The sequence below is a fragment of the Penicillium psychrofluorescens genome, assembly GCF_964197705.1.
Source record: "Penicillium psychrofluorescens genome assembly, chromosome: 5".
Taxonomy (NCBI): Eukaryota; Fungi; Ascomycota; class Eurotiomycetes; order Eurotiales; family Aspergillaceae; genus Penicillium; species Penicillium psychrofluorescens.
The window spans coordinates 288,094-311,225 of record NC_133443.1 but is presented as its reverse complement, the minus strand read 5'-3'; the positions used below and the strand labels follow the sequence as shown (position 1 = coordinate 311,225).

At 52.5% G+C, this 23,132-nt stretch overlaps 10 protein-coding genes across 10 annotated transcripts; 6 read left to right on the top strand and 4 right to left on the bottom strand.

The window, feature by feature from the left end:
* Positions 1-235: 235 nt before the first annotated feature.
* PFLUO_LOCUS7386 (uncharacterized protein) lies at positions 236-1,051 on the top strand (the record flags this gene model as incomplete). Its single annotated transcript, XM_073785025.1, has 1 exon — positions 236-1,051. The coding sequence occupies one exon, from the start codon at positions 236-238 to the stop codon at positions 1,049-1,051; it is 816 nt and encodes a 271-aa protein (XP_073641421.1).
* A 340-nt stretch (positions 1,052-1,391) lies between these two features.
* Positions 1,392-2,336, top strand: PFLUO_LOCUS7385 (uncharacterized protein; the record flags this gene model as incomplete). The annotated part of the gene is made up of 1 exon (XM_073785024.1): positions 1,392-2,336. The coding sequence occupies one exon, from the start codon at positions 1,392-1,394 to the stop codon at positions 2,334-2,336; it is 945 nt and encodes a 314-aa protein (XP_073641420.1).
* A 575-nt stretch (positions 2,337-2,911) lies between these two features.
* On the top strand, positions 2,912-3,433 carry PFLUO_LOCUS7384 (uncharacterized protein; the record flags this gene model as incomplete). Its single annotated transcript, XM_073785023.1, has 1 exon — positions 2,912-3,433. One exon carries the CDS (start codon positions 2,912-2,914, stop codon positions 3,431-3,433), a length of 522 nt encoding a protein of 173 aa, XP_073641419.1.
* Positions 3,434-3,937: 504 nt separating this feature from the next.
* PFLUO_LOCUS7383 (uncharacterized protein) lies at positions 3,938-5,662 on the top strand (the record flags this gene model as incomplete). The annotated part of the gene is made up of 5 exons (XM_073785021.1): positions 3,938-4,060; positions 4,139-4,159; positions 4,217-4,274; positions 4,328-4,387; positions 4,443-5,662. The coding sequence occupies 5 exons, from the start codon at positions 3,938-3,940 to the stop codon at positions 5,660-5,662; spliced, it is 1,482 nt and encodes a 493-aa protein (XP_073641418.1).
* Positions 5,663-5,959: 297 nt separating this feature from the next.
* On the top strand, positions 5,960-7,743 carry PFLUO_LOCUS7382 (uncharacterized protein; the record flags this gene model as incomplete). The annotated part of the gene is made up of 6 exons (XM_073785020.1): positions 5,960-6,144; positions 6,220-6,389; positions 6,440-6,487; positions 6,546-6,727; positions 6,776-7,117; positions 7,168-7,743. 6 exons carry the CDS (start codon positions 5,960-5,962, stop codon positions 7,741-7,743), a joined length of 1,503 nt encoding a protein of 500 aa, XP_073641417.1.
* A 510-nt stretch (positions 7,744-8,253) lies between these two features.
* On the top strand, positions 8,254-11,452 carry PFLUO_LOCUS7381 (uncharacterized protein; the record flags this gene model as incomplete). The annotated part of the gene is made up of 10 exons (XM_073785019.1): positions 8,254-8,373; positions 8,428-8,450; positions 8,497-8,686; positions 8,739-9,341; positions 9,393-9,555; positions 9,602-10,028; positions 10,387-10,593; positions 10,653-11,209; positions 11,274-11,372; positions 11,421-11,452. The coding sequence occupies 10 exons, from the start codon at positions 8,254-8,256 to the stop codon at positions 11,450-11,452; spliced, it is 2,421 nt and encodes an 806-aa protein (XP_073641416.1).
* Positions 11,453-11,643: 191 nt separating this feature from the next.
* On the bottom strand, positions 11,644-12,929 carry PFLUO_LOCUS7380 (uncharacterized protein; the record flags this gene model as incomplete). The annotated part of the gene is made up of 6 exons (XM_073785018.1): positions 11,644-11,716; positions 11,771-11,843; positions 11,902-12,435; positions 12,505-12,610; positions 12,666-12,707; positions 12,768-12,929. 6 exons carry the CDS (start codon positions 12,927-12,929, stop codon positions 11,644-11,646), a joined length of 990 nt encoding a protein of 329 aa, XP_073641415.1.
* A 416-nt stretch (positions 12,930-13,345) lies between these two features.
* On the bottom strand, positions 13,346-14,470 carry PFLUO_LOCUS7379 (uncharacterized protein; the record flags this gene model as incomplete). Its single annotated transcript, XM_073785017.1, has 2 exons — positions 13,346-14,241; positions 14,290-14,470. The coding sequence occupies 2 exons, from the start codon at positions 14,468-14,470 to the stop codon at positions 13,346-13,348; spliced, it is 1,077 nt and encodes a 358-aa protein (XP_073641414.1).
* Positions 14,471-14,733: 263 nt separating this feature from the next.
* Positions 14,734-16,427, bottom strand: PFLUO_LOCUS7378 (uncharacterized protein; the record flags this gene model as incomplete). The annotated part of the gene is made up of 4 exons (XM_073785016.1): positions 14,734-15,070; positions 15,117-15,485; positions 15,536-15,761; positions 15,818-16,427. The coding sequence occupies 4 exons, from the start codon at positions 16,425-16,427 to the stop codon at positions 14,734-14,736; spliced, it is 1,542 nt and encodes a 513-aa protein (XP_073641413.1).
* A 421-nt stretch (positions 16,428-16,848) lies between these two features.
* Positions 16,849-21,931, bottom strand: PFLUO_LOCUS7377 (uncharacterized protein; the record flags this gene model as incomplete). Its single annotated transcript, XM_073785015.1, has 4 exons — positions 16,849-19,567; positions 19,863-20,008; positions 20,184-21,671; positions 21,722-21,931. The coding sequence occupies 4 exons, from the start codon at positions 21,929-21,931 to the stop codon at positions 16,849-16,851; spliced, it is 4,563 nt and encodes a 1,520-aa protein (XP_073641412.1).
* Positions 21,932-23,132: the final 1,201 nt, after the last annotated feature.

The window sequence follows — 23,132 nt, the reverse complement described above, 5'->3', positions numbered from 1 at the left end:
CATAGAAAATCCAGTTAATAGTTCTCCTATATAGTACGAGGTATCTTCCACTGACTCCGGCACATCATCTGAAGACCCCCGCAGTGGGGGGACTTCCTTAATAATAGTAATGGGCCCAGCAATGTTGGGGTCAGCGGTGTGAGCTCCTGGAACCATTCTGCCTTCTCCGATTACCAACTCTCTTGTAGCTCAATCCCGGAGAACAACCCAGTGGGCCCGTATTATCATAATCAAAATGTCTTTACCGGAAGATAAAGAACGGCTCGCCAACCTGCGAGATGCGGAATACAAAGCAGACCAGCTCTTCAGAGAGATTGAGCGGGATCTCATCCGTCCGGGTATCACCGAGAAAGAGCTCAGCCAAGAAATCCATGAGCTGGGCGCGAAGCGATTTGCGATCAAAAGCCACTGGCACAAGCGAGTTGTCCGAACGGGAGAAAACACTCTTTGCCCGTTTTCGGCGAACCCTCCAAACCTGGTCATCCAGACCGATGATATTTTGTTCGTCGACCTAGGACCGCTTTTCGAGGAGTGGGAGGCCGACTTTGGCCGAACCTTTGTTCTCGGAGATGATCCGGATAAAATCAAGCTCCGCGATGCCCTCGAACCGACTTGGCAGGCTGTGCGAGCTCGCTTTCTGAGCAATACGAAAATGACAGGCGAGCAACTTTATCAGATTGCTGTTGACGAGGCGAGCAAGAGAGGTTGGAAGTTCGGCGCTCAGCTTGCTGGACATCTGATCGGCAACTTCCCGCACGAGAGAATCCCGAACGACAAGATCAGCCTGTATATTACAAAGGGCAATAATCAACCGATGAACGCCCTCGGAGCCGATGGGCACCGACGTCATTGGATTCTCGAGATCTATCTCCATCATCCTAGTCGACCGATCGGTGGCTTTTTCGAGCAACTTCTAACTGATGATGATCAATATATTAACTCGGAGCCGTTGTCCGGGAACGCTGGTGGCTCGAGCAAGTCTGCTCCGGGATATCTGTTTGCCTTTTCCGCTGCGGTCTTGATTGTAGCCGCTTATGTCTTCGGGATCTAGTCGTGTTTATTATCACTTTGTATTATTGCAGGGTCAACATAGTCCGGCTAATCCGGCATGGGGGACGATAAAGTCAAGCAACTAATTGGATATAAAACATCTTGATGGTATACCTTACCGGATTTCGATCAATAATTGTACCAGCTATACAAAGACTCGCAGAACAGGGGCCCTTAGTGGTTATGGTTTGTTGGTCGCACAAGACCATGCCTCCCATCCTCTTTGTTTTCTTTCCAGGCTTCCACCCTTTATTCATCCGTCCCCATACCCATGAGTGAGTATGATGCGCCGTCGCTGCCTTTATCGGGGGGTGCTTTTGGCTGTGGCTATCATTTCTACTATGGTCTATCTTCTTTTGCCTCAGGGCATCCCAGTCCTGGACGCAGTTCTGGGCAAATTCCTCAACGTTCGACGAGTGGACGTTTTCGACTTCCACGACACTAACGAGGAAAAACGATGCTTCAACCTCAACCGTGAGATTGTTTCGACAGACGCCATCCCCAAGGTCGTCCATGTCATCTGGCTCAGTCCAGAGCTCACCTTCATCAACTACCTCACGGTCAGATCTGCCCGCATATCGATCATGCCAGACAAATTATTCTTCCACTACACCACTCTTAATGAGACCAATGAGTGGTTTTGCAAACTGCACAGCGATATCACTCTTGTTCGCCATGACCTCGCTGAAGAATATCCACGTCAAATCAAAGAGAACTGGAATATCGCCCATGTTGCTGATGTTCTTCGACTCGACATCATCCAGCAGTCCGGCGGGATATACTTCGACATGGATATGATAGTCCTCCGTTCTTTCGACAACCTTTTGCAGAGTGACCGAGATGTGGTGCTAGGAAACGAAGGTGGTGATCGCCGTGGGCTCTGCAACGGCGTTATCCTCGGTCGCAAAAACTCGTCATTCATTAAACGGTGGATCGACAGCTACAGCAACTTCTCCCCCAAGGAATGGAACTACCATTCGGTTGTTTATCCAAAACTACTGTCCCTTTGGTATCCGCAAGAGATTTGTACTCTGTCACCCGTGGCTTTCTTCTGGCCGACCTGGACAAAGAGGCATGTCCAGTACATGTACGAGTCAATTACCGAAGAGGAAGCTGAGGTCTTGCAGCATACTCTTGCAATCAATGAGGGTAGTCTTTACCCGAACCAGCTAACTTACCATGCCTGGAGTCATTCAGCCAGAGTGTACCTGGAATCGCTCACCCCGGAGATCGTGAAGACGCGGAATACTCGATTTAATGTCTTAGTGCGGCGCTTTGTGGACTAGCTTTCGCTGACTATAATGTTATGAATGGAGGTTGAACAATTTTGAGCTAGTCGCACGCCCCGTTTGTTATTAGACAAATTTAGTATAGTCTGTGTCTCCCTAGCATTTCTAGGGTGATGTTGTTCGCACACCCTCTCATGTTCTTCGCACATCGCTCTGTAGGGCGGGGGTATGCGAATAACCAGATTTACACACAAATCCAGTAGTAAAATCAAAGCCAATAAGACTACGTGTAATTTCGTTAATATTAGCTACATAATTGAATCGCTAGCTAATGCTTTCTACAAATGGGGCGTGCGCGATTAGCATGACCCTAAATGGTCACGAAGATTCCAGTTTCAGGGCGGAGTCAATCCCTTCCCCGTGGGGAATTCTTCCTTCCCACTTTGGGGCGCGTTGCCGCGCCTATCCAGCCCACTTTCAGGGAATGGTTAAAGGATGGAGCAGCCTACAATCCTACCTTGGAAAGTGCATCCTGGGGTTAAATCAACTTATAAAAACGCCATAGCCTCGCCCTGACTTCCGTCTCCCCACCCTCCTTTGAATTACTCCAATTCACCACAAGAGCCACCATCATGGTCCGCATTACCCTCCTGGCGGCAGCTCTGAGCGCCATTGCCACTCAATGTTCTGCATCGATCCACCCTCCTCACCCTTACCCTGCAAGCCCATTCCTCGGGCAGATCGCCGAGCAAATGGCCCTGCCCGGAGTCGCCTGGACAGCCAACGGCACCCACCACGCCAAGGGCTATACTACCAAGTCCATGGAAATGACCTATGCGAAGGGCATGCGCGAAGATTGCGAAAATGTCAACCTCAACATGAAGCTGTCGACCAATTTCCGCAGCGACGTCTTCGGCCCCGGCGTCAAGGGCTACTTCTACAAGTGCGAGAAGATCAACCCCGAGACCAACCAGTACTGGTTCACAATCACCTCGGGCAATTCGACCCACATCGACCGGCTGTGTAGCCAGAAGACGCCGTACCCGATTACCTACGACTCGCAGCATAGTACTTGGTGGATCGATGAGCCGTTTACTTGCACCCAGCAATGGAGGCCGCTGATGGGTGAAGGTGAGCACCGGGGTCGTCACTAGGGAATTGTATATGCCGTACTCGGTAGGATGACGACGACAAGGGAGGATGGTTGTACATAACTGAAACAAAATGTTTTGTAGCTCCCTGCAAAAGGTGAATACTTGCAGCTTCTGTGAACGCCTTGGTTGGCCACATTCCTCCAAGCCCGTGCGGATTGTATCGCTCTCTTACGCGGCTCATCATGTTATCCTGGGTAGTCTTAGTGAGAAAGAGGCTTGATAGTGGCTATCTATTATCAGAATCTAACTAGATGAAGACCCCGACTGATCAGTCTCAGCCACAGCCGGACCGGGAGAAACATCCGTTTTCGGGACCCGCGGATCCCGTTTGGCTACCACGCCTTGATTTTTCCCCATAAAACATCCAAACACCCTCGTTTTTCTTTCAATAGGTTGAATCGGTATTTTCATTCGCTTTCCATTCTTCTTTCCGTACCTCAAAATCTTGGTGTGCCCCTTGAAGGGCCCGATTTGCTCTCGGCCTAACCCTATTCCATGACCTCCATGCGACCGTGGAGGTGGCCGGGTTCCCGCCGTGAGCCACGGACGCCCACGCGACCGAGGCTCGTGAAGCTAAGATCGTCGAGATGGTTCATTCTATTTGTCGTTGCGTTTGCGGCTTCGACGGTACGTTTTCTTGGGGCGGGTACTTGCAGGTACTTGCAGGTGCTTGCAGGTGCATCAGACTGACCTCGAATGTAATAGGATATTTTTCTCTATGGCTTGGTATGGCTAGTCAAATCCCAAAATGGGTTGCCTCTTGGCATGCTAATTTCTGTCTAGATTGTTCCGGTTGCCCCTACTGCTTTGGAACAGAGAGTTGGGATCGCAAAGAAAGATAGTAAGTATGATTTGCTTGCTAGAACTAAGCAGTCGTTGATTCATTCGTCGCAGTTCAACCATGGACCTCTACTCTCCTGGCCCTATATGCAGCCGCCTTGTTGGCCTTTTCTCGTAAGTATCGTTTTTCTGCGGATACCGCTACCTGTTTTATTGACCTCTATCCCAGCCATCAGCGGCTACGTCGCTGACCGATTCGAGTCTCGGCGATTGCCCATGCTCGCTGGTCTGGTTGCGATCGGCGGAGCAACAGCGCTGCTATGCGTCGGAACTAACATCGGACTATGGATCGCTGGCCGCTTGTTCCAAGGTGCCGCTGGGGCTGTCGTCTGGACTGTCGGAGTCGCTCTGATGGTCGACACTGTCGGCAAAGAAGGGCTTGGCCAAGCAATCGGCTCTGTTTCTTTGTCACTAACCCTCGGCACGCTGGCTGGCCCCTTGCTTGGTGGTGTGCTCTATGAGGACGGCGGATACTACGCGGTATTTGGATTGGCTTTTGGCCTGCTCGCCTTGGACGTTTTTCTGCGCTTGGTATTGATTGAAAAAAAAGATGCCAGGAAATGGCTCGAAGATGAGAAGGAGCAGTCTGCGGAACCTGGAAAAGTTGAGAAGCCCTTAGCAGAGGCTACACCAGCTCCTGAGACGCCAGAAACTGCCCATGATACACAAAGCGATACACAACCCGTTGCACCCAAACGGCGTCCATTTGGGCGGCTCGCTGTTCTGCTCAGCTCTAGCCGCCTCATCGTATCCCTCTGGGGATACTTCGTCCTATCACTCGTGTTGTCTTCCCTCGACAGTGTACTTCCTATTTTCGTTCAAGAGACATTTGGCTGGCAACAAGCCGGACAAGGTCTGATCTTCGTTCCGTGCATGGTGCCGCACGTCTTGGACCCGCTGGTCGGGTATATCATCGATCGATATCCAAAAACTCCTCGCTACCTCACCTCCGCCGGGTTCTTCTGCTGCCTTCCGCTGATGGTGTTACTCCGCCTCGTGAAAGAAAACACGATGCACGATAAAATTCTTCTCTGTGCCCTTCTCGCCCTTATCGGTTGTTGTATTGCTCTGACCATGACCCCCCTCGTTACGGAGGTCTCCCTCGCGGTCAAAGAGAAAGAGGAGATATCTCCTGATATCTTTGGTCGTGGCGGTGCAATGGCTCTTGCTTTTGGTCTTTCGAACATGGGCTTTGCGGCAGGAAATCTGATCGGTCCCTTCTTCGCGGGGTTCATTCGCAAAGAGGCTGGATGGGGCACTATGGGCTGGGCACTGGGTTTGTTGGTTGGAGTGTCTGGTGTCCCATCGCTGTTGATTATGGGAGGGTGGATTATGAGAAAGCCGAAGCCCCAAGTGGAAAGTCCTTCTGCACCGGGGATTTCTTCATAATGACCTTTTTCCACTCATTTTGTATATATAGACCTAATAATTCACCTCTCATGAGCTTCGAGAAAAGTTGAGACATCTGTGCTTTCCAGTTGAAATTCCACGGTAGATCCCCACAAGGTTCCCCGCAAGGGCCCCACGACAAAGTGGATGGGATAGCGAGAGAAGAAGCTCGGGAATTGTTTTGAGTGACAATAGCCGTGTTCCACCGATCACAGCATGAGTCTGCTCTTGGGTTCGTTCTCGCTTTATTTTTTCTTAAATTTTTTTTTTTCTGTCAATACTATCATTATCCCCAACATGGCACTTCCGGGGCTACACCACCGAAAGCTGAATGCCACCTTCAAGGGCATCCAGCGCGATGACGAGGATACTCCCGTTCATCAATTTCGCGGTATCAAGTATGCTTCGATTCCGGGACGATTTGAAAAGGCTCTTCGGGTCGATAACTTCGAGGGACGTATTATCGACGCTTCAAAATACGGGTACGTACTCAGGTCGAACGTCGCGCGACATAACTATTGTCACTATAGTCAATGTCCTAACTTGTTATTATGTAGACCACGCTGTCCCCAGGCTGATGTCGATGTGAAGCATTTACTTCGCATCCCGGAAGATTTTACCATTGCGCCTGAGTTAGAGGATGAGTTCGAATGCCTTAATTTGGAAATTACATGCCCGCCGGTGTCGTCTGAGTCTGGGCCTCTGCCAGTTTTGGTCTGGATTCATGGTTTGAACGACAGCAATCTTGTGTAAATATTCATCTAATTTGGTTTACAGGTGGCTCGCAAGTGAATACATTTTGCTCTGCTGCATCCAAGATCTGTGGTATGTAGGGATGGTACAGTACTAAATTTAAACATGGCTAATATGAATCAACCTATAGATCCCACCAAAATTGTTGTCGATTCAATTAAAGAGAGGAAACCAGTCATATTTGTCTCCATCAATTACCGTCTGAATATCTTCGGCTTCGGCGACGGACGGGAGAAAAACCTCGCCCTCAAAGACCAGCGTCTGGGTATTGACTGGGTACGAGAGAATATCGGAGCCTTTGGTGGTGATCCTGTAAGTTTCTCTGGAGTCTCGTGCAGGCTCAAATACTAAGGTATGCAGAAAAATATCACATTATCTGGAGAAAGTGCTGGAGCCGTCTATGTCCATGCCCATCTCATCACTGGCCCGCCAGTGAAGCGGGCGGTGCTGGCATCCGGAACTCTTTACCTCTCATCCCCTCTACCAGTGGAACGAGGAAACGGACTCATCAAGACTCTAGAGGCAAATGTTCAAGAACTCGGCCAACCGTCACTGCGAGAGTCCTCTGTTTCTGTGTTGATCCAAGCATTGAAAAAATGCAATGTGAATACAATGTGGATACAGGAAGACCCAGAGCTGGAGAATTGGGAGACTCGACCTGAGCAAGTTGAAGAGCTCATGATCGGGGACACTGAGTATGAAGTACGTTAATTTGCTGCCAAATTAACTATGTTGTTCTAATTTTCATCCAGTCTGTTATCTGGCGAAATGGCATCGAGCTCCTCGATGGAGACACTATCACCGCAGCATTCGAAGACGGGCAATGGGGCACCAAGCTGCGCAAGATGTATCAAATTGTGCCTAATCGCCCGACAGCTAGTAAGCTAGGCGCTCTAGATTTTGTCAACGACGCGCGCTACACTCTCCCTATCGAAGTGGTCGCTGAAAAGCTTCATGCTGTCGGCAAGCGAGTCTTCAAATACGTGATCGACCAGCCTAATCCCTGGCAGCCGTCCAGCCGCTCGCACCATGCGGTCGACCTTCTGTTCCTTTTCAATGGCGTCGATCTTTCATTCAATCCTACTGCACAAGCTGTTGGTCGGGAGATGCGACAACGTTGGATCCGGTTTGTGAACGGTGAGAATCCCTGGTCTGTAGAAAGCAGGTTTGCGTTCGGACCGCTAGGCGAATGCAGGGAAATCAACGAGGATCAATTTGCTGATCGACGACGAGTCAATCATTGCAAAGCACTGCAGGAGGCCGGGATAGATGTGTATTTACCTATTGTGTTTGCTCTGACCGCTGGGCGCATCAGTTTGTTGAATTAGGGCATGCATTACCAAATGTATACATCGTCACCCCAACACAATTCCGCAACCGATGTAAGCAATAACCATACATAATATCTGTTATTCTCATCCTCTCGGCAATTGGAAGTTCTCTCTACTCCCGTCCAACTCCACGCGCCGTCATGGTCCACCGTTACTCAGGACTGACTCATGTGGGGTCGCTGGAATCCATCGTTGGCGATGTAACTAATCCGCCTCCTATCTCCCGCCTCCTTTCGCTATCCCCACCATTTATCGCGCGCCAGGTGATCCACTTACCGGGGAGGTCGGCAACAGGAAGCTGTCTCGATATGCCGAGTACACGAAGCAGCTGATGATGCTCAGCCTCTAACGCTATGCTGGCCGTCTAGTTTCTCCACGGACATTCCGGGTGTCCTGACCCCACCGTCTGAGCGGTCGTCCGTCTTGTTTGACTATATAGAGACCAAAATACCCGGGAAAAATGGGGCTCCGTGAAGTCAAATAGAAAGATTTTCGATTGTCATCAACATGCCTTCAACAAGCTCCCTGTCGGATCCCAAAGAATATCAGAAGATATTCCATTGGGCCGAGACGCAGAAGGACGGAGCCATCCCTTCCTTCAACACAAGGCGTAACGATCCATATGAGGTACGAGTTCCAGTGCATGTCTATTCATTGCAGAATACCCGCTGACCTTTGCAGTACCAATCTGGATTTGGCAATGCGTATGTGTACACAACCTGCATCTAGCGATTCAACTGGCTGATGTAGTGTCTCCGAGTCCAGCTTCTCGTCCGAAGCAATTCCCGGCACCATTCCACAGGGTCAGAACAGTCCACGCAATGTTCGTTTTGGGTTGTATGCCGAGCAAATCACTGCCACAGCCTTTGTTGCCCCTCGCCATGCCAACAAGAAGGCATGGCTGTATCGAGCGCGGCCGGCAGTGGCACACCAGGGCTTTGTATGAATTTCCCAAAATATGCCCACCTACGAGAAAGCTAACCTGAGGGTAGACGGAACTCCCAGATAACAAAGATACCGAGTCGAACTTCTTGCCCTTGAATCCTCGCATCCACGTCTCTCCGACTCAGCTGGCGTGGCATCCATTCGAGATCTCCACCAGTGAAAATGTCGATTTCGTCTCCGGCTTGAAGACTATTGCTGGATCAGGCGACCCCACGCTGCGCGAGGGCCTTGCTACTCATGTCTACGTTGCTAATACCAGCATGACGAAGAAAGCCTTTGTCAACTCAGACGGTGAGTACCTGATCGTTCCGCAGCAGGGTGCTCTGGATATCCAAACCGAGTTCGGCCCTCTCTTTGTCCAGCCTGGTGAGATTGTTGTCATCCCGCGCGGTCTCCGCTTCCGTGTTGAAATCCCTGATGGTCCCTCGCGTGGTTACATCCTTGAGGTCTGGGGCACTCACTTCGAGCTCCCCGAGCTGGGTCCCCTAGGTGCCAATGGGCTTGCCAATACGCGGGACTTTTTGAGTCCCACTGCTCGGTATGAGGTTGTCCAGGAGCCGTGGGAGATTATCTATAAGCTTGGCGGCAAGTTCTTCAAGAGCACGCAAAACCATAGTCCATTCGATGTTGTAGCTTGGCATGGTAATTATGTACGTTCCCCCTCTTTCATGGGCTTGCATTCCCTCAACTGACTTCTTCAGGTCCCCTACAAATACGATTTGACCAAGTTCGTCAATGTCGGCTCCATATCAGTTGATCACATTGACCCATCTATCTTCTGCGTGCTAACGGCCAAGTCGCGGGACTTGACCGCGCCGTTGGCGGATCTGCTTATTTTCTCCCCTAGGTGGGATGTTGCATCTCGTATGTATTTTCAAACATCAATCAGTCCATTTGCTAATGCTCCTAGACACCTACCGCCCCCCTTATTATCACCGCAACGTTGCCTCTGAACTTATGGGTCTCATCTATGGCGAGTACGGTGGCCGCTCCGACGCTTTCAAGCCTGGCAGTGTGTCCTTTGAATGCGGAAGTGAGTTTATGCTATTGTATGATCTCGGCTATTTACTGATCGTCATGACCACAGTGGTCCCTCATGGTGTCGCTTACGAGGAGTTCAAGGCTGCAAGCGACAATCAACCGCCCGTCATGCAGATTTCTGAAGCTTCCATTGCCTTCATGTTCGAGTCTAGCCGCCCGTTCACCATCACCGACTATGCGTGGAACAGTGATAAGAAGCATGAGCACGAGCCCAAGATGTGGGATAACTTGGTGGATAACTTTTCTTCCCATGCCAAGGAGATTGAGGAGATTCTGGCCAAGGCGAAGAATGCCCTGTCTGTTTCATGAGTTGATGGTTGTTGCATGAGCAGATTATTTGTATGTGGAGTCGAATGATACGATATCCCTACGTACTTGTTTTGCCCAGGTGTAAATATTTCGGGCTATTCCATACTCGTTGTAGTATTTTGAGAAAAGAAAAGTACATTGCTAGAGCTATCATTCAAATCACGTTCGGGATAAACAGTTCGATATATTCTGACCAACCGAGAGATGACTTCACATCATGTCAACATGCCATCACCACCCGACGAAAAAACAACCACATCATGAAATAAACAATCTATATCCCAATGCCATCGAAGTATTGTCAACTTGAAAGCTGATCAATCCTAATCAACATTCACAACCCAGCAAAATGAGCACCACCGAACTCGAGTCTCCCCGCCTTTTCGAAGTAAAAGGCTACGTCGCGGTAGTCACCGGCGCAAGCAGCGGTATCGGGCTAATGGCCGCGCAGACGCTTGCTGCCAACGGGGCGCGCGTGTACGCCATCGGACGCCGGGAAGAAGTACTGGAGACTGTTGCCGAGAAGTTTTCGAGCAACGGCCAGATCATCCCGTAAGCAGTCTCGCACAATGCATTCAAACGACATCTTTGACTGACCAAACACCTATCAGCCTTCCAGGAGACATCTCCCACACCGACGCAGTGGTTGACATTGTCACGGAACTCACAGCCCGGGAAGACAAGGGGATCAACATCCTGATCAACACATCAGGCGTCACCTCCGAGCCGCACGCCAAAGCCGAGTCCGCGTCCATCGATTTCACAGACGCAGACGCAGTGGGCAAATGGATGGTCCGTGACGGTGCCCACGCATGGCGCATGGCCTACGCGGGCAATGTGGCCGCGCACCACTTCCTGACCGCTGCGCTGCTCCCGCTGCTCGATAAGGGACAGCAGGCCACGGCGCCGGGGCACACGAGCACGATCCTCAACGTGGCGAGTCTGGCGGGCGTGACGAAGACACATTCGCAGGGCCAGTTTGCGTATAGCTCGAGTAAGGCCGCGCTGTTGCATCTCACGCGGGAGTGGGCGCATACGTTCATGCCTCTAGGTATTAGGGTTAATTGCATTGCGCCCGGCTTGTTTCCGTCAGAGCTGAATACGGAACGGACGGCTGGGGAAGCGCACAGGTCGAAGCTGGCTGGGGCTGGGGAGAAGTTTCCTGCTGGTCAGTTGGCTCGTTTTTTTGCTAGCAGAAGCGAGAAGTGCTGATGATTGGTTAATGGTGGCAGGGCGCATTGGTCGAGGATCAGATGTCGGCGGCGTCGTACTCTATCTCTGTTCTCGGGCTGGGTCGTATGTCAATGGACAGATCATTAACCTGGATGGAGGTAAGTCACAACTGATTTTCTCTTGGGAATCTTCCTGATAAAACATAGGACTGCTGCTTAAATCTCCGGGGACAATGTGAATTCTTGTTTTATTCTGTCGAGTTCGCAAATGGGTCTTTTATTTTCATGATTGGTATCAACAGACGGCCAGGCATCGAACTCATACAGAATTAAGTCGGCAGCGAGAGCCTCGTTCGTATGCAGCGCCCCCTTTCCACTCCCACAAGCCCAGTAGCCTTCCGAGGAACAGAAGAAAAAGAAATCTATCACGTCACAGGAAATAGTCCGGCGTGCGCCTCGAGACCATCGGTTCTCCCGCCCGGGGACAAGGGTCAAATTGTAGGCTAACAAACACGTTAGCGGTGCGCAGAAGGGAGGCATGTTCAAAGACCACTCACAATGTGTATTTCAAGTGCTCGTCAATCTCCATAATCGCAGCTTGGTTACCGCAGCGGTAACAGTAGTTCGGCGCTGCGTCAGTTAGCGTATGTGTTCGAGATGAAAGACCAACTGAAAGGAAAAAACATACCAGAGAAAATGGTCACCACGTTCCGATCCTGCGACCAGTTATATCCCTCCATCACCAGCTGATGCGCCCGTGCCACCAGAGTCAAGCCGTTGTTGTGGTTAAACGCCTCTGAAATGTCCTGCCCAAAGGTGTACCCAGCACCTCGAGGCGAAATACCCCATCCGCATCGATCATCCGGATCACTCCACAGTAAGTCACACATAGGGCCCTCGTGGGGCACTTCTTGGATGCGGTCGAGGGACCGGATATTGTCGAGAGTGTCGATGGACGGGCTCAGCCCACCATGCAGACAGAAAATCTGGTTTTCGATGAGAGCAGTGAGGGGGAGGTAGTCGAAGAGGTCGGTGAAGTATTTCCACACGTTGGCATTGCCGTATTTGCGCAAGCACTCGTCGTAAAACCCGTAAACCTGGGTGATCTGGCGGGACTCGTGGTTCCCACGGAGGATGGTAATACGCTGCGGGTAGCGGATCTTCAGGCACACCAGCAGGGTCACTGTCTCGACGGAATAGTAGCCACGATCGACGTAGTCGCCTAGACTCGATCAGTTTCTGACTCCGCACACGAATCCGACCGACGCGAGTTTTGCGTTTGTGTACTCACCCATGAAAAGGTAGTTTGTGTCTGGATTTGGGCCGCCAATGCGGAAGAGCTCCATTAGGTCGTGGAATTGGCCGTGTATGTCACCGCACACTGTCACTGGGCATTTCTGTGGGGGTTGTTAGACGTCGCCCCGATCGGACGGGTCGCGAGCAGCAACATACCACTGGCTGGACGTTCGATTCATCCTGCAATACCTCTCGTGCCTAGAAAGACGCCAACCATCAGTTCGATATATCTTCAATCATCAGACCAAGGAAACCCACCCGATCGCACAGTCGCCGCACATCGTCCTCTGCTAATTGCTTGCACGTCATCAAACTCTCAATCCACCCATCCAGAGTCGGTATGGATCCGGGGTCGCTTGTTGGGGACAAGTGGTGTGGCTCGGGCGACCGTGCGGTATCAATTTCCATGTTGTTGTCCATGGTGTCTCTATCTGTCCACAAGCTGGGAAAGGGAAGGAGGGGCCAGCTGTGGGTGGAGGGGTGATCTCGTGAGAAACAACGCCGGGTGACACAAGCGAAATAAAGAGATGATGATGGGGACAAGAACTACGAGGACGCAACAAAAAAAAAGAAGACCAAGTCCCCTGATCGAAGCAAGGGATGAAGGTGGGTGGGTGATGGGGGATGATGTTTTGGGGCAGGAAAGGGAGAAAGAGTCGGAGTTTCGGGAAGGTCGTGGAGGGCGAGTTTGCGCCACGCTTGAGCCACACCGCTTTGCGAAAGTATGGCAGCACTACAGCGACAACCGAATTCTCATAATATCGTCAATTCGTAACCTCATAAGGAAGGTATCTAAGTAGCTAGCTGTTTTTTTGGGGGGGGTTTTTGGATCATCCTCAAATTATGTCCCCTCCAAACCCACCGCCCATTCCTCCAAAGCCTCCGCCCGATCCATGTCCACCAAAAGGTCCTCGATTGCTTCCAAATGGCGCTTGCCCTGGTCCGGGGGGATCATATCTGGCTCCCGGTGGCGCTCGAGGATCATAGCCGCCGCTGCCACCCTGTCCTCCGAAGAGAGGATCGTCAAAGGTAGGGTGCATGCCGCCGCCGCCCGATCCAAAGCCAGGGCCCATGGTGCCTCGGAAGGGATCATTAGGACCGAGTCCAGCGGGGTAGAGATCCCGATCCCCGATATTGTATGGATTCCTTTCTCCCCGAAAGCTAGGCAGATACCCTCGTGGTGGGCGGTTGATCTCGTACTCATCTTCAAACCCAGGCGGGGCAAAGTCGCCAGGAGGATTGGGTCGACGAGGAGCGGCTGCCAGCGGGTCATCGAACGGGTATGGACGGGCGGGTTGGGGAAGCGAGTCATCACGCAGTGGGTCACGTCGCCGTCCCTGTCCTTGAGGCGGCTCTCGCTGCGCCTCCTGGGTTGTAGGGTCGTAGCCCTCCTTGTATAGTCCCGGGGCGAGTTTCTGGATCACATTGATCTTAAACAGCCCGATCAGATCGTTCAAGCGAGCATGCGATATGAACACGTCCCGCAGGGCACCTGTAATATTGTCTGTGGAGGAGAGAGGGAGCGCAGAGTCGGAGATGTAATCTTTGGCGGGAATATCGAACGAGGAAGTTCGGTCATCGCCCAGAGCCAAAGCAAATATCACGGCGTTGTTGCCTAGTCGGCTCACTTTGAGAAGGTATTGCATCGAAGATTGTTCATGGGCATAGCGAAAGGCAAAGGTGGTGTTGGCGTTCCATTCCGCGGGGAGAGTGAGAGGACTAGTGGATGGTTCTGTCGCCAGTCAGCTAGGGACATAAACTATAATGGAGGGGCATTAACCAATGGTGTGATCTTCTCCCAGGCCTACCAGTCTGAAGTTGGCTGCTGCCATGCAAGCATGGCCGATCAGAGCCACCGCTTCATATGATGTTTTGAGGTTCGGCTGGTCCCCACCCTCGGGGTGGATAGCTCTGGCTGCGAAGCTCAGGACGTTTTCCTGCTGGAGTGGATCTGCTGTCATTGTGTCGGATGTTTCTGGACGATCTTATAAAGTCACGGTATGTAAGTCACGGTATGTGTAGAAGAAAGGCAGGGCGATGGATGAAAGTATAGCATGACGATGACGCGGTAGCCTAGGCACGATAAGGCAAGCTGGAACAATGGTGATCCGATTTTCCGAGGCCCGTGCATCTCGGATCACATGATCGACAAGAGCCTCACAAGGTGAAGTATAGGACTCATCTTCTGGATTGCTAGTCTATCTGGGTGGTTATGTACAATCCTCTACAGCATTGCCTTGGGGAATTTCTTCATGGCCTGCCGCACTCCCAGGTCTGCCAGAATCTCCTCAGTGCCACCCAGGATGGCATCGAACTTGTATGTGCGGTGGAACATCTCGATGATCTTGCCCATTCCAGACTGTGTCAGGCCACGGCCACCAAAGATATTAGTAGCATGGTCGGCAATTTCCTGGGCAGCGCGAGTTGAGTGCGACTTCAGCAATCCAATCGGTCCACCCAGAAGCGTGGCCTGCTCGGCATAGGTCATGTTGCACATCTGGAAGGCAATGGACTCGAGCCAGGCCTGGTTGGATTCGCAAAGGGAAATCATGCGGGCGAGTCTGAGGTCGTTAATAATGGCCATATGAAAAGACTTGGAAAACTCACTTCTGGCGGATCGCGGGCTGCTCAACCAGCTTCTTGCCAAACACGATGCGCTGGTTGCACCATTTCAGACACTCCTCCACGACCGTCATGGACATGCGCACGACACCCCCGACCATCATGAAACGTTCGTGGTTGAAGTTGCTCATAATGACAACAAATCCCTTGTGTTCTTCTCCGAGCAGGTTCTGCACCGGCACCTTCACATTCTCAAACTCAACGAATGCCGTGGCCGCTGCGGTCGAGTACGAGGTCTTGATCTGCTTGGTCTCGACACCTTCCCCACGCGGAATCAACAGCACAGAGAACCCTTTGTCAGTTCGGCAGCCAGTAACAAAGTAATCGGCGAACATTCCGTTGGTGATCCATTTCCTGCACGTGGTTAGCCAGTGAACGATCTCATGCTCGCAATTCCGGCTTACTTGGTGCCATTAACAATGTAATGCTTCCCATCTGGGGTTTTCTCAGCCGTAGTCTTGAGACCTGCGACATCACTACCCGCAAATGCCTCGGTGATGGCCAGACACATCTTCTTCTGGCCGGTCAAGACCTCTCCCGTTACACGCTCCTTCAGAGCCGGGTCTCGTAACCACTGCTGCACGGCCGTCAAACTGATGGCCATGCCGGCCATGTTTCCATCCTGGAAACCTATCTCCCAAAAGAATCAGCAAGCTACTTCCAATACAATCTGATCACGAACTGACCTCGCGCATTGGCCCGGACCAGTTCCTGCGAAACCACCAAATCATGCAGATAATCAAACTCCTTCCCGTCAACGGCACCACCCAGCAACTTCCGGTCATGAAGATGCTTGCCAGGGCCCAATCGCATAGCTAGAATATTCGTCTCCGCCATGCGGTCGATCAATTCTTGGCTGATATAGGTGCCATCTTGCTCCTTCTCCTGTGCCTCGGGCGTAACGTACTGATCCGTGAACTCTCGCACGGCTTTCTGCAGACGTCGATGGCTCTCTTTGTAGTAAGGACTCTTGAATTGCGGGCGCAGCCACAACGGCTCGGCGTAGGGGACGGGGCTGAGCGCGCCAATGGTGGGCTCGATGACCTCGGGCTTCTCGCCCTCGATTGTGCCGATGCAGAGTTCTTCGCGGTACTTTTCAAGGACTTCTTGGCGGTGCAGATTATAAAACTCGGTCGTGGCGTCCTGACCGGCTACCTGGCCCAGCACGACACTACCGCCGGGGTGGGCATCCGCGAAGTCCGTCAGGTCGTACACTCGGTGGTCGATGATGCACCAGAGCGATTCCTCGGTGTTGTGTTTGGCGACCTCGTCGCGGGTGAGTGTGGATGATGGCATGGCTGCGATGGTCCAGAGTTGTGAGAGTGATCAGGGGAATGAGCGATGCAGGAGTGCAGCTCATACTGCTGTCTTCCCCGGTTTCTTCCAGGCCAATCAGGGCGATGATGATTCCAGCCGAGGCACCTCGGCGCTGACGTAACCATATCACGGGCCACTGCGATCAATAGCAACACATTTGGCGGCTTGTCCATGGCAAGATAGTATAAGCTTATTCATATTTTGTAGCTACACTCCGTAAGTATAAAGTACATAATTAGGGTCACGCTAGAATAGAGGCGTCTAGTTTTACCTAATAATTGCACCTTTTCAGAAACATCCTGGCGGAGAATACTCCTAGTCACAAGAGCTACAGGGTCATATCTTAGGCGGAATTGTCATGGTTGATAATATGTACAGACAGCCCAAAGATGATAAAAATCTACGATCGACCCGACCCATTGTTCGGCATCTCCTTCATCGCCTCCTCAACTAACCACATACAAACAGGCTGTGCATCAGTACCGACGCGCCAACTGCTCAGTACGACGTCCTGTTTTTTGAGAATGTCGCTGGCCCGCTCCCAGCGGCGCTTCCACAGTTCTTCACGTTTATTCGGGAGTGGTGCAGCCGGTGCGCCTGATTCACTAGCGGTACTGCTGTAGCTGGGAGAGGTGGTTCGGCCAAGGGACTGGTTGGATGCAGATGAACGGAGCCCGTTCGAAGGTGAAGAGCTCAGATTCAGGCGTTCCGTCGCGTAATTCAGTGCGACTTGGGCGGCTGCGGTTGGATAAGATGGTTTCGTGGCTGGTGGACGAGGAGTGGGTGTCGCGCTAGAACTGGAGCTGGCAGTGGAAGAATCTGCGTTTGTGCGGCGAGGAGGAGGAGGCGCTGGTGGAGGTCCCCTAGAGCCACGGGTTTGCGATGGCGCATTCGGGGAGCTCGAAAGTGTGTTGTCCCGTGATGGAAAAGGGTTACCTGAGACTGGTTCGGTGCGGGTGCGAGTGACCGATGGTTTAGAGTCGATATCAATCAGTGAATCGGTCATGGCGGGAGATGGCCGCCTCGGCGGTAGCGGAGGCACAGGTTTACGCCGAAGCGGATCTCGATAAGGCAAAGGCGGTTTTGTGGTGGTTTTGGTTGCATCTGTCACTGCAGAAACCGAACGCAAAGCAGATGGCTTGGAGGGCTTTGCTGGGGGTACCCGTGCATTACCAGTGGTAGTCACTTCATGGACAGTCGGTTTCTGCTCAGTATCGTCGCTAAGATCGATCAGGTCACCCGTATCAAAATTCTTGACATCATCTTCTTTTGCTGATGCCAGCAGCCGGCGAGGCGGCAGGGCTGGAGGAGGCGCAGGAGACCTAGACCGATCCACCAATTGCGAGGTGCTGCGGCTGCGGAGGGTTTCCGGCTCCGGCTGTGTGGCTGATCTCTCAACGAACTTCTTATTGTCTGGCGTGGTTACGTCGCGGATGAAGATGCCCAGGATTCGACCTTTGTTCGCCAACACAATATCAGTGTAGACCTCGAGATCAGCCTCGCCGCTGTCTCCAACCAGAATAAACTTGCGATCTGGAAAGTCCCGTAGAAGCTGTTCCAAGGCTCCCCGTTTCCTCTCAGCTGTGGGTTCAAAAATCCCCTGCAACATTCCCGAATATTGCTTGAGGTGGAACGATCCCGGCGGCAGGCCGACCATCTTGAAGTATCTCTGCAGCAGAGGATACAGTTGCCATGGGGCATTGGAAACATAATGCAATTTCACGCCCTGTTTAGCCAGCGTCGTATACCACTCGCTGACTCCGTCAACCGTCAGCTCCGCCAGCTCACGCACAAATGTATTCCGGAACATCTCTTTTGCCCCGTTGGCAATGGCAGAGTGCTTCACAGTGTCGTCAATGTCACTGATCAAACTGATGCCAACCGGGTCAATGATCTCAATCGGCCTGGCCGCAGACAGGTCCTCCGAAGCCAACACGCGGACATGCGTTGGGACAAAGGGCAGCGGGGCCCGGAGTGTGAAATGGCCCGACTCGTCCGTCATTAGATTTCGGGATTTGCTTTGCTCATCGTTGAAGAAAAACACCGTCACCGGCATCAACGCCATGGGATTGGTCAGAAATGGGCGAAGTCTCTCCAGCAGATGCGCATTGGCAACAGACAATTCATCCTTGCTCATTGGCTGGGTGGGAGCCGTTGTACTTCGGGATCGATCACCGCCTGAGCTGCTCTTCCAAGCTGGATCCGCGTCCTTCTCCGCTGTGTCGACCAAAGACTGCATCTGTTTGTCCGCCAATTCATCCTCACCCTGGCCCGGTGGCCTATCAGCATCCTCATTCCCCGTAGCCGTCGGTGCTGGGATCCCGCTCAACTTTCTGGCCAGAGTTATCATCAAGCGATGCTTCCGGTTCATGGGCCCACGATTGGGCGCATATATCCAGCCACGCACATCCACATCCACAACTGCATTCTCCCCCTCGCCCTCGTCATAACCGGAGTTGAAAAAATCATTGCTGTCAGACGCACCGCGATACTCGTCGAGAGTATCTGACCACGAATTACGCCGCTCTCGTTCTCTTTCCTTTTCGGGCAAGCGTCTCGCATAGCTCGGGAAGAGCACCATCTCCTCATCACCAGACCGCGCGATCTCAACATCCGGAAACGCGCCGGGGGTATTATAGTAGTCTTCATTGGAGCCATTCCGTTGCCCGGACCATTGCGACGTATACGCCTGGCGCAACTCATTTGCCGCCTTCAAATATCCGTAGACCTTGTTACGGCGGCCACCAGGCGCAGCCGCACCATCTCCAGACCCCCATGTCGATGTTGATGATAGACCAGACATTACTGGGGCTGCATCATTCAACCCGTTCGGGACCGCTCCCGGTGTTCGCACGGCCCCAGCACTGGCTTTCCACCCGCGCACCCGTCGTCGCGGTCCGAGCAGGTATGTCACGGGCCCACTGCTAAGCCTGCGATCACGAGCAGCGGCGAGCCGAGCCTGTCGCTGGACGATCGCTCGGTAAAGCCGCGACTGGGTGCGGTGACGTAGCGCGGGGAGGACCTCGTGGCGGAAAGCCCAGAGGCGCAGCTGGGCACGCCGGGTTGCGTGTGGGCCGATGAGGGCTTTGAGCAGGCTCGAGAGGCGGCTGGGTCTGGGCCTGGGTTCGTGTTGGAGGGGAGGTGGGTGGGCTGTCTGGAGAGAAATGGACTCGACCGGAGGATCGACCAGCGGGTTCGAAGGGGCGGTTTGGGAGCCAGGGTCGAGAGAGAGAGGGAGACAGAAAGAGAGAGATAGAGTAGTTCTGAGCGAGGAAAAGACCTCGGTGGATGTGGCGAGTGAGTAGATGTGGAAGGGAAATTGACAACAACAATAATAGTGGAGAAGAGGGAAGGTTCCCTGTTCCTGTGGGGGCAATAGAGAGACAATGACAAGGTTGATTGATGAGGGTCTACTGTTGCTTCATTCGAGTGTTTTGATTGAACTGGTTACCTTTATGTGTCTTTTTCACCTTCAAGTGGGATTTCAGTTTGCTTTGGATGACTGTTGAAACAATCTCCTGCGTCGAGGTAGATTTCAAGCCAATACAGGTAGGACCCGGCTAGTCCAGTTTAGGGAATAATAGTGCCTTGGGTTTGTGACTGCCAGTCTCTAGTGCCGGAATTCACAATTGAATAGTTTATCGCTATTGGATGTCTCTTGAATATAGTATATATAATACAAAGGGGTGTGTACAGTTCCCCCATTGACTATGCACTGTCTTCAGTATAGTTCACCTTCTTCGCTCGACTACTTCGCCGAGACACAGTCGCCGGGACCCCGTCGTCCAGCTCTGCAGATAGCTCTTCAGACTCTGGAGTCAGCTCCACAGCCTCGGCAGCCTTGCGCTTCTTGCGCGCGGGCTTCGTTGATGCCGGCGTACGTCGAGCTCCCCTGGTCGCCTTCTTGGTCGGGGTTTCAGCTTCACCGTTCTCGGCGTCGGGGTCCGCCTTCACTTTCTTGGACGCGCTGTTCTTTGCTGGGCTTCGAGTTGCCTTGGCCCGAATGATCTTCTTCAGTGGACGGAGCCATTCTTCCATGCCTCGCGGCCAATACACCCTTCTCTCGGGGCCGCCCATGCCAACTTCTTCGTCGGAAATGGTAGGGGGAGGTGGAACAGAGCCTTCCAGATCGACAAAGCCGCCGTTCTTCTTAGACTTCTTCGGTGGCTTGAATGCTTTGTTCTCGTCAGTGCGCGTATTCGGGATCATGTCATTGAAGAGCTCGTAGCCCGGGAGCTTGAAAGTCCTCATTAATTCGAACACGGCCTGCTCTTTGTCCTTTGCTTCGATCATCAGGTCCATGGTGGGATTGCACGGAGGTAAAGTAGCCACGCGGTCGCTGTGCTTGCGGCGCTGGCGGTTCGTGATGGCGGAGGGGGTGGGTTCGGAGTAATGCATTTTCTGTGTGATATTTTTGCGCGACCAGGTCGCTGCAATGCGGTCATAGAGACCGATGATGTCTTGAGTGCCCTCACGCAGCTCATTTGCATCGAAGATGATGTTGTGGTGATGGTAGTCGAGAACGAGAGGAATATTCAGTTCCTCGCAGATGGGCAAGAGGTCGTGAACAGACCAGCTGACATCGTCGTTTTCCAAGACCAGCCGGTTCTTAACGTCCTGTGACAGAACCGCGTAGTTTTCTCTGAATCGATCCAGAGTCGCTGCTTTATCGCCAAACACTCCACCCATGTGTAGAATCATGACCGCATCGCGATCTTGCTGTGGCGGCAGCTTGAGAAGCTGTAACATCTCCGAGTGATACTCGAGATCCCGATAAGAGCTCTCGACCACCTCTCTCTTAGGAGACCCCAGCTGGGTAAATTGGCCTGGGTGAACCGACACCCGATGACCGAGTTCTGCAACAACCAAGCCTGCCTGTTCCAACACCTCGGAGGCAAACGGGGCCAACTTGTAGCCGTATTCTTTATGACTCGCGAACGGAAACATCTCGCTGCTCAATCGCATGAAATTAATACCGTACTTGTCATTCCAGCGCAGAATCTTGACCAGGTCGCGCGCATTCGCCAGCCCTAACGCTTCGACGAAGGCCTGTCCGCGTGCGACATCAGGTGTTTGGTCACGGTCTGGGCGGTTTTTGGTAGGATGCGCAGGCTGATCAGGGTCCAGGAGTGGATGTCTGTTCTCCAGTATGGATGCGATTCGACATGTTCTCGAACAGAAAACCGGAGGGGCCGAGTAGCGGAGGTAGGTATTCAAACAGGCCTGTAGCATGTCAGCAGCTGTGCCAATGGTCTCAGCGCGGCGCAACTCACATATCCCAATCTACCTTTCCACGGCAGAGGGAGATAGTTACTGTGAACCGGCGGTGGCCTCCCCAGTGCGTCTTGGAGCTCCTCCGGGTCGGCGGGAACGTCCTCATCCGACTCCGGATCCAAAGACGCCGCCGCCCGGCCAGCAGGCGTTTTCGCGTCTCCATTGAGGATGTCGACCGGCTTCCCATCTAGTTCCGGTTCAATGGCCATGGTCAGGTGTGTCGCGTTCAATGTAGGTTGGGCTAGGTGGGAGGAGTATGCGCGACGAGATCCTGCAGAGCGAGTCGAGGAATGTGTCGCGAGACAGGTTCCGAATGAATGCGAAAACTGTACAGGGTGAGCCGCATGGCACCGAGGGAAAATCAGGGCAGGTGATCTGGTGTTTGCCACGGCAATCGATCGATCGGAGATCCTCAGTGACGACCGGGTGTGGCGATCCCGCGGGCCAGAACCCGGACCAGAGAGGCCGGCATGCTGGGCAGACAGAGCCCGAAGCAATCTCTGGGGGTGGGTGAAAGGCCGACACATACAGCGGGGCAGATGGTCAGTCGTGGCTTATCGGGCGCATTGAGGGAGAGATGGTGAGAGAAAGTGACGTTGACGAGTCGGGTGGAAACGCGCTAACACTGGACGCGTTAGGCACCGTGCCCTAACTACTCCTGCTACTGGAAACTAGGAATTACAAGAATGCAATCAACAACGCGATGGTGATTTCCTACTCACTCATCTCGGTTCTATCCAACATGACCATGAAGACTGAAACTCCGCTCTACATATTAGTGTGTGTCTGGCTAGGCATGCAGGGGGGCACACGGGGGTGATATATGCGAACATCAAGGGATTCGGTCGCTACTACTGGCCCTGTTTTGGTTCTTACAAATTGACATCACCGAATTCTTCGGTGCGTTTGGGCCGTGAAGAACTTGGGAATGAAGGCCGAGTCTGAGAGACAGAGATGGCTTGGGAAATAGGGTCTGTTCGATGTATAGTTCTCGCCGAGGAAAAGACAAAAAAAAATAAGGATTAGATTCAAATGTTCAAGATATTACAGCTGACAGCAAAGACTTCTAGAGAATAACCATGGTCAAACATAAGACCAGCATGACTAGGGCATCTCCCCGAATGAACCCTCTGGCTGCCAGCATTCTTCACGTTGCGATGCACGTTGTTCGCCAACCGTCGCCTGCGGGTGGCATTTGCCATTCATTCCCACGGCAGGGAAGAATGCACTTGACAACCGGGTATTTATACTGTCACTGGCCTATAGTCACGATAGATACTTGCGCATTATCTTTATTCTCTGATCTTGACCTGCAGAGTCTTTTCGTGGATCTTTGGTAAGTGGACGGTCGTGGTTTCTTCTTTAGGGCTGGGCAACTGACCATCCAAAGAAAGCTTCAATCGCCCTCTC